The sequence below is a fragment of the Jatropha curcas genome, chromosome 6, assembly GCF_041381405.1.
Source record: "Jatropha curcas cultivar XTBG-Jc1 chromosome 6, XTBG_Jcur_1.0, whole genome shotgun sequence".
Taxonomy (NCBI): Eukaryota; Viridiplantae; Streptophyta; class Magnoliopsida; order Malpighiales; family Euphorbiaceae; genus Jatropha; species Jatropha curcas.
Window position 1 is genome coordinate 14754904 of NC_143156.1, and position 9707 is coordinate 14764610.

The window sequence follows — 9707 nt, forward strand, 5'->3', positions numbered from 1 at the left end:
ATAGATTAATTATAATTATTTAGTAATCATGAAGAATTACAAGCTTACAAGTTTTTCCTTCTGAATAACATTAACATGAAATATCTTAAAGAGATGAATCCTCTAATTAGAAAAATTTTAATTTTATTTATCGATTAAAATTATATAATAATTTTTAATTAGATTGATTATATTAGTTTTCTTAATCATATTATTTTTGTTAATTAATAAATCTTTTTTTATTATTTTTCTGTTGCTAAGAGTTGACAAAAGGTTGTACAAACATGTTAGCAACGGAATGCTTTTCGGTTTCTAAAGTATTAACATGAATTATTTTTTCTTCCGTTCCCCTCAGACTACAAACGGTTTAGCAACCGAATTTTTATCCGTTGTTAAAATCAGCACCAAAATGAAAACCTATTTTCACTGCATATCTCTTCTCCGTCACATTCTTTGTATGCATGCACTTCCTTTTCTCTTTTTTTTCTCCCTTTTATTTTATATTTTATTAATAATTTAAATTTTATTGAATTGGAAGATTAATATTTGTCAAGATAATATCTTTTATTTTTTATTTTTTAGTTTCAAAGAAGTAAAATAGTCATGAAAATTTCAATATTCAAATTATAATATAATAAATCATAATTTTTTTGCATGTATAGGAAGTCCAAATTATATATATATTTGTCTACCTATAATATATATAAAAGTACGAATGAGGGGGGAACAATGGGTTCTTAAAAAACCTGCAGACTTTTAATTTTATTGATTGATTGACAAATAATTTAATTTTATTCTAATTAGAAAACTCTTAATTTTATTGGTATTTTAGTAGTTGATTAATTAAAATTATTATTAAAAATAATTTAGTCCTATTCTAATTAGAAAACTTTTAAAATTCCTATACATATAAAAATACTATGATTTAATATCTTATAATTTAAATATATTATAATATAAGATATTAAATTTATTAATCCCTTATTGATAGCTCTTTTTTATTAATATTATAAATTTAATCTCATTTTAATTAGAAATTTGACTTTAATCCTATTCTAATTATGGTATCGATTTATTATTTTTATTATATTAATATTATAAATTTAATCACGCTCTAATTATGAATTTGTCCTTTAATACTATTCTAATTAGGATTTTGTCCTATCATACCACTATATATATATGTTTGGTTTTTAATTGCTTTTGAGTTTTGACTATCAAGAATTTATTGCTCTTGACTATCACGAATTTATTGCTTTATCTATCATGAATTATTATATCAAGCTTTGCTAATTTGGAATTATTGAGTTTGCAATCATATCTTCTTCTCGTGGTAAATATAATCTTAACTTTTTCTATTTACAAATTGATAGAATAATTTTTATTTAAATTTATTAAGTATGTTCTAGCAACTATAGGAAGTTTATATTGAGTATGCTTTCTTTTTATTTTGTTTTATGCTTTTTTAGAGGAGCTAAAGGTAGTGTAAAAGATGTTTGCTCCAATTGTTACAATCACTAAAATTGCAACTAATGTATTTACCATTAGTTGCCTCTCATCATCAACTCCCTTCCTATCACTGCTATCAGACGCGCTTCCAATATTTTCTTTTCCCACATCCATGCCTTTATTTGAAACTTCCTCTCTTCGTATACTATTTTGATTACTAATTATCTCTTGCTTAATCAAAGTCTTTTCAACTTCATTGGGGCTCCCATTTTTTTGAATGATTTTTTCCTTATTGTCATCTTTGACCACATCTTTCAGACCCACATCAGTTGCTTTCTCTGAAACTTCCTCCTTTTTAGGCGTTTTCTCTTCCTTCATCAAAGTCTTTTCAACTTCATTTTTCTCAGAGATCTTTTCTTTATTATCATCTTCGACTATATTTTTTAGACCCAAATCCATTGCTTGCTTTGAACCTTCCTCTTTAGGGATTATCTCTTTCTCCATTAAAGTCTTCTTAACTTCAGTCTTGTCAGAGATCTTTTCCTTATTATCATCTTTGATCACATCTTTTTTATCTATTTCATTTTGACCCTTTTGTGATGTAGCTTCTTGAGTTCTTGAAGCTGCAATTTCTTTGGTTTCATCTTTTTCTTGAGGTTGTTGTTTGGGCTCTTGTTCTAAAGAAGGTATTTTTGGAATGGTGATTGTTAAAATCCCAGCTTCAAAGTTGGTTTTAAGTTTGTTCAAATCGTAGTATTGTGGAATTGTAAAACCTGTATTGAAGCGAATTCGTCTCCTGTTTGGAAGTACACGCTCTCCATAAACTCTTATATGCCGTGTGAGTTCGTCCTTTGTAGACCTTATTTGTTCTTTAATGAATCCTGTAAAATGCTTTTAGAATTACACTGAGAAATAATAATGCTAGAAAAAATTAAATCAAAATGATCAATTGGTCCGTTTTGGTGTTTAAAAAATTTGATTAGTCTAAGACTTTTAAAATTTAGTTCGGTATTATTATGTAATACCAATATGTCTTAGAACTCTTACAATCAGATTAATTTAAAACTAAAAAATCAAAATAAACCATCCATCAAATCAAACCGAATTAATTGATTTGGTTTGGTTTTTAAGAAAATTCAATTTGATTTTGGTTTAACAAAAAAAATCGAGAATTTGTTTAACATCGGAATATTTAAAAGTCCAAATCAAATTGTTTGGAATTCAAAAGTGAAAGAAATAATTTTTTTTATCTATTAATGATGGACAAATTGGCATTGCAAAAGAAAGAATTTTTTGGTGAAGGAAGTATATATGACTGCCTTTTCCAATGGTTGAGACCTAAGTAGCTATAAGTGTAAGAATATGTACTTCTATAATCTCGTTTTTCCTTATTTTTTACGTTGCTATAACTCGGGATTCATATACAGTTTTTCTACTACTAATTTATTCAACTTAATTCTAAAATATTTCATTATTAAATTCTCACAATTAATATTTCATAAAAAAATTTATCGTTTTGTAGAAGATGTGGGAGTGAAAGGTATCTGAGTTCAAATTTTATTCACCGTGTGGAATGGTGATTGTTAAAATCCTAACTTCAAATTCGGTTATTCAAAAGGAGAGGGCTACCCTACTGTGTGTATCTCAAAATATTATTCCGATTTATTGGGCTTTCCTTATATATATATAAAATATTTCATAAAAAATTAATTATTATTTAGTTTCTAAGAGTGGCCCATTCTACTATATTTATATAGTTGCATTAATGATCCCTACAATTTTATTCTCTATTATTTAATTTATTTTTATAAATTTTCTTCCCTTCCAAAAAAAAAATATATATATATATATATAAATTTTGCTTAATCAAAGATAAAACGTAAGACAAAAGTATAAAAAGTTTTTAACATAATTAGCTATTTAATATTTGAAATGAGACAAAATTTACTATTCAAAATCTCTTATTTAAAAATCTTTTGGGACAAAAATATTTAATTAACAATAAATCTAACAAAAGAAATGTCTTAGAAAACGAAAATCTTTTAGATTTTCCTTTTTCTTAGAAGAATAAATTAATCCATCAATCTTAACAAGAATTAGGATCCATTTGATGAGTCATAATAAAATATAATCAAATGCATTTCTAATTTAATATTTATATTAGAAAAATGATTAATATATTTTTTTTTTTTGAGAATGAGAAAAATGATTAATTATATTTCAGACCTTTGATTATTCTATAAAGCAATGTTAGAACCGATTATTATTGCCTAAAACATATGCGATGGTTAAATAATTAATAATTAATAATACTTAAAAAGAAAATTGGGGAGTACCAGGAAGATGAACAAGAACAAGAAGAGCTCCATCTTGCTCCTTCATTTCTGACTTAGGCTCAAAGGTCTCATAGCTGATGGGTGGAACCTGTCGACGGCTAGGGATATACACACCACTGTTTCTTCGACTCATTGCCATTAATTATTTCTTTTGGGCAAACAAATACATATATATGTATATATAATGTGTGGGTTTTGGGTTTTCTTAAAGGAGAGACTATCCTTTAACTTGTAATCTCTTTCTTGAAAAGCTTAGTTATGTATTGGTATAACTTCCCTCACAAACAAAACAAAAAAACTAGTTCTTTCTTTAGCCTCTAATCTTCCCTCCGAAAGCTATCTACTGCCTCTCAATCCGTCCTTCTGCATATAATATAATATAATTTATATTTTTTATTTTTTACTTTTCTACATTATACATTAAATTGAAAAACGAATAAAAACCACTGGAGAGTAATTCATTTAAATACCCTAAATTTTGCGGGTTCTAATAATTCTACCCTAAGATTAACTTAACCCCTAGACAACTAATTTTAAACTTATGAATTAAAACTAATACATCTTGAATCAAGAATAAAACGCATCGTTTAATCAAGACCATGTGCACCTTTGTTTCTTCCTTCTACAAACGGAATCACCACAACTAAGGATGACAATTTAACCTGATCTAATCCGACTTTAGTAGATTCGGGTAGTGATAAACGGGTTTGGAATGGGTTCGGATAATATTTTTACTATCTATATCGGGTTCAGGTTCAAGAGCACGGGTACCTGCTACCAGTTATCCATTTAACAAATATTCAAAACATATTTAAATAATTATTTTTTTTAAATAAAAAAATTATATATACACATTTTTAATTATAAATAATGCTATAATTATTTAATATTTATATTACATTTTTATTAAGTCAAAGTAAATAGTTTTATAATTTTACTAGCTTTTTTATTTTAAAAAAATTAAAATAAAAAATATTTTTAATACTAAACGAGTATTAAATAGGTTTGGATTTTCAAATGGGTAATTATAATCTGATTTGGGATAGGTTCAGATACCTAATTAGTAATTAGGTTCAGGTTCAGGTAGTGAATCGTAAGCGGATACCCGATCCATTGCCATCCCTAACCACAACCACCTCCCATGACCAAAACGCAAGCAAAAGACTATTTTCACTATTATATCTTCCACCCACAAGTAACTGAACCCCCTTTAATATTATTTTTTAATTGAATTTTATTTTTAGGAGATCGAATGTACTTACTTAGTATAGAGAGACTTGTACTAATTAGTATTTTTAAAATCGAACCGGACCGGTTCAACTGTGAACTTAAAGTCCAATCTAGTTTGACACCTAAAGCCGAAATGCTTTAAAACCAGACAGAATCGATTTGAACCGAAAAAATCGAAAAATCGATCAGACCCAATAAAACTCGATTTTTGACTTTTGTGCCTATAACCATCATTATTTTTATCTTTATCCAATGTGTCCCCACCTATATGTCACGACCCATTTTCAAATGCCGGACCGGCACTAGGGCCTGGGTGGGCTTAAGGCCTCCTAGGCCTGTAATTAGCCTTAATTGCTTAATAGCAATATTCTGTACACAATTGTGGCCTCAGGCCCAATAATTAATTTCACATAATTGGAGCCCAATCTAGCAATTCATAGATATTTCGTAAATACAGTGTATATGATTAACACATATTTCTATATTATTCAATTACAACCCATTTGGAATACAATTGCAGAACTCTATAAATTACAATCTTTACATTAACATGCTTTATACATTTATTGTTGTTTTTCTTTATCTGCATTTCAATTCAGTTAGATCTATAGGATTCTTCTTTTCTTCTATTACTTGAAAAAAAAAAAATTTTAAGAAGGCAGGGGTGAGCGTCAAACTCATTGAGTAAGATTGGACAACCCTCTTACCCCATACAATCATACTTATGATAATTATGTTATACAATAAGTAGCCCTCCGGCTAACCATGAATGAACAAGCAAGCATGAATGCACATCTATCAAACAAGTCACAATAATTCATATAATCAAACAGTGGACATTAGTCTGTAGAATCACCCATTATAAACAAGGATCATGCTCACCCAAAAGCATGCTTTAAAGTAATTTCCGATAAAATAATCCATGATCCTTGTGTCAAGTGCATTCATGGAGCTCACCCCCGTTTGGGCTAGACGGACCTCATCCGTCTATTTCTCTTTTCTTTCCTTTTCTTTTCCTTTTTGTTACTTTTCTTTCTTTTTCTTTTATCATCGATGCACATCAAATTACAGAGTGCACAAGAGGGGCGTCATTCCTCCCACTTACGGCCCATTGACGACATGTTCACCATGCCCGTGCTCTCACCCCAGGGTGACTCACATCAATTTAACTCCACTGCACATCACAAACAAGTCACATTCAACCATAATATTTCACTTCATATACACATTTGTAAAATATCTAGCATCCTATATTAAGGGGTGTCAAAATGGATTGGTGTGTCGGATTCGACACGGATTCACCTAACATGCGACACGATTATGGTCAACACGAACACAACTCGTTTAATAATTGTGTCAAATTTTTCAACGCAAACACGATACATGTAACTCGCCTAATATCATAAACAGGTTAAGTGGGTCGTGTTGACCCGTATACCACCCGTGAATCCGCCAAATATCATAAATAGGTTAAATGGGTCAGGTTGACCCATATACGATCCACTTAACCTGCTCATGATATTTTTAAGTTTTAACCTATTTAACTCAAATCATATTTAAAAATAAATTTTTATATATAAAATGTATAGATTCTCCAAGATTCATAACTAAAATAAAAAAATTAATACAAAAATAAATTTTAAATAGGGTTGGGTATTTATATTTGACACTAAAATTTTCTCTTCACCTTAAAATAAATGGGTCAATTGCCTAACCCACGTGTCAACCCGTGACACGACACATTTATATTCGTGTCATAAATGAGTGATTCGTTTATGATACGAACCCGTCTAACCTTAACCATAACCCGTTTATTTCGCGTGTTAGACGAATCGTGTTTGTGTGTCATAACCCATTTTGACACCCCTATCCTATGTATTTCAATGTATAAAATATGCGTTCAATATAGTCCATGGCATACACACTTATTTGGCATTTCTACTTGTATGCGTGCTTTACAAAAGTGTCATATTAGTCATGTATGCGTGAATGCAAAATGCTTGAGCGATGCAGGTTAGTTAACTCCACTCACAGTTCTTTATCGTCCTTAACAGGACTATCTTTTTTACAGCTCCCTTGCAGCTTTTGTCTTGTCATTCTAGAACCTTATAGGCATCTAGAAAGAAAATTCTAAGTAAGAATTCTAATTCGAGAAATTTAATTCTCATTCAATAATTAACCTTGGTTAATATAGCCACTTGTCTTAACTTTTCAAATTATATATTTACTATTCCTTTATTTATTTATTTACTCTCATTTATAAACTTCAATAAAGTTTATAGTCCTTTGGTAAGTAGTATTTTATAATAATAACTATGATACTGCTCTACTACTACTACTACTAATAATAATAGTATTAATAATTTTAATCGTTATTACCTGTTAATGATACAGCTAATGTAGTCCTTTAATAATTGTTTGAATTTTATAATTTAAATTTAATTCAAAATCTTTTGAAAAAAGAAAAATTGGGTCATTTCACTATATATATATAGAAAGTGAAACAAAGAGAAATCTCCAGGAATTCTGTTTGTTCAATACATTATTTTTCTTTTTTTAGGAAATTTTATGTTTTTTCCTTATTTTTCTTCATTTTGATTGGTCAACTTAATTTTTTAATTTAATACTTACTAGATAATGCAGATAATTAATAACTTTTTGAAATCTAATCTAATCTAAAACTTAACTATTGGCTCAATGGTCAATTTGATCTTGAGATTTTAATGATTTGCAAAATAAATAAATTTAATATTCTTGTATGTGTTAATTATTTTATGCAAAATTTTTATATTGAAGTTATTGAAAAAATCAAGCTCCTACAATTCAAGACTTTTTATTGAAGACCATGAAGATTGTTGAAGATCTTTTGGTGGTTAGTATTTTTTTTTAAAAAATCTTAGGAAATATCGTAGGATAGAGATAATATTCCTTTATAAGCACAAAATCTCTTTTCTCTCTCTCAAAATCATTTTTAAGATATTTTTGAGAATTGCCTTAAAAAGAAAAGTCAAATCTTTGCCCTTTTAATTCCACTTACTTAAATGAAAAAGATTTTAGCAAAAATTATTTTTGGCAACAAATAAATAAGACTTACATACACTATCCTTTTATTTTCAGAAAGTTAAAGATATTCTTTAAAGCAAATGATCAATGTCTTTAATAATGCGATTTTTATTCCTCTTACAAAAATTTTTTTCCACTTTCAAAAATATATGGTCTTTGTAAGAGTAAGAATCTATTGATTAAAAGTTTCAGATCTCTCAATATGTTTTTATCTTGAGATTTTGATGATTATGCAAAATAAGTAAATTTAATATTTTTGCAAGCACTAAAGTTATTTTATGCAGAATTTTTATATTCAAGTTATTGAAGAAATCAAACTCCTAGAATTCAAGATTTTTTATTGAAGACTATGAAGATTATTGAAGATATTTTAGTGGTAAGTACTTTTTTTAAATCTTAGAAAATATTGTAGGATAGAGAGAATATTCCTTTACAAGTACAAAATCTCTTTTCTCTCTCTCAAAATCATTTTTAAGATATTCTCGAAAATTGTCTTAAAAAGAAAAGTCAAATCTTTGCTCTTTTAATTCCACTTACCTAAATAAAAAAGATTTTGACAAAAATTATTTTCGACAACAAATAAATAAGACTTACATACACTATCTTTTCATTTTCGAAAAGTCAAAGATATTCTTTAAAGCAAAAGATCAATGTCTTTTATAACGAGATTTTTATTCCTCTTATAAAGACGTTTTTCCACTTTCAAAAATATGTGGTCTTTGTAAGAGTAAAAGTCTATTGATTAAAAGTTTCAGATATCTCAAAACTCTTTTCGACCCCCCTTTATTTATTTTCTTCTATTTGCTTCAAGAGATATCTTTTTAAGAGAAAAGAAAACTGGCAACAACTATTTTTGAAGAATAGTTATGAACTTTATTTCTATTTTCAAAATATGTTTTCTGTTATTCTTGTGCTTATATTGCATTTCTCTCTATCTATATAGATTTTTGTAATCTATTGTGGACTAGTGGCTTTTTTAAATGAAAAACTTTTGTATAACAGTTTAGGTGAAAAGTTATGTAGTAAAAGGATATCAAGCGACCTTCTCCTTGTGTGAGATTCTAATGTCTTGATGTGAGTTTTCTATTCTTTGCAAAACAGAAAAGGTAGAGGTTGACTAGAACCTTTAGAAATCTAGTTAGAAATCTAGTGGGACAAATGTTAGATCTAAGTGTTGATCTATTTCAATGTAAAGTTGGTTTATCTCTTACTATTGAAAAGAGATAATATAGTGGAGGATCTTAAGATGAGTCTTGGGGAGTGAATGTAGGCGAGTTTGTGCCGAACCACTATAAATCTCTATGTTAATCTCCTTTTATTTTCTGTAGCGTCGCTTGATTATGTTCTGTTTACACAACTGTTAATCTTTTCAGAAATGCAAAGTTGTTAATAAGTTTTTGTTTCTAAACGTGAATAAGCTTTATCTCTATGCAACATTAGAACTTTGAATTTTTGTATTGTGATTATACCAAGTTCTAATATGTACTTTCATATTCAGTATAAATCATAATTTGAGTTTTAATCAGTTTTCTAATCTTGCATAAGCTTCGTGAAGTAGTTCTAAATTTAATAATTATTCTTCACAGAGTCTTTCTAATCTTGCAACAGTTTTGTGAGAAAGTTCTAAACTAAATAACTGACTCTCACAAA

At 28.1% G+C, this 9707-nt stretch overlaps 1 protein-coding gene across 2 annotated transcripts; it reads right to left on the reverse strand.

The window, feature by feature from the left end:
- Positions 1-1336: 1336 nt before the first annotated feature.
- LOC149495595 (uncharacterized) lies at positions 1337-3899 on the reverse strand. Of its 2 annotated transcripts, XM_089722473.1 has the most exons (3): positions 3765-3899; positions 2202-2309; positions 1337-2105 (listed from the first exon to the last, which is right to left on the reverse strand). In XM_089722473.1, the coding sequence occupies exons 1-3, from the start codon at positions 3895-3897 to the stop codon at positions 1435-1437; spliced, it is 912 nt and encodes a 303-aa protein (XP_089578599.1). In that variant the 5' UTR covers positions 3898-3899; the 3' UTR covers positions 1337-1434. The 2 variants fall into 2 exon arrangements, with proteins under 2 accessions (XP_089578599.1, XP_089578598.1); XM_089722472.1 differs by having other exon boundaries at positions 1339-2309.
- Between the last annotated feature and the right edge of the window lie 5808 nt (positions 3900-9707).

What these genes read in the sequence shown, in the direction of transcription:
- LOC149495595 (XM_089722472.1), bottom strand. Translation starts at nt 3,897, where the DNA reads ATGAGTCGAAGAAACAGTGGTGTGTATATCCCTAGCCGTCGACAGGTT. An exon ending in TGTTCTTGTTCATCTTCCTG is followed by an intron (nt 2,310 to 3,764) that starts GTACTCCCCAAT and finishes AGCATTTTACAG; the next exon opens with GATTCATTAAAGAACAAATA.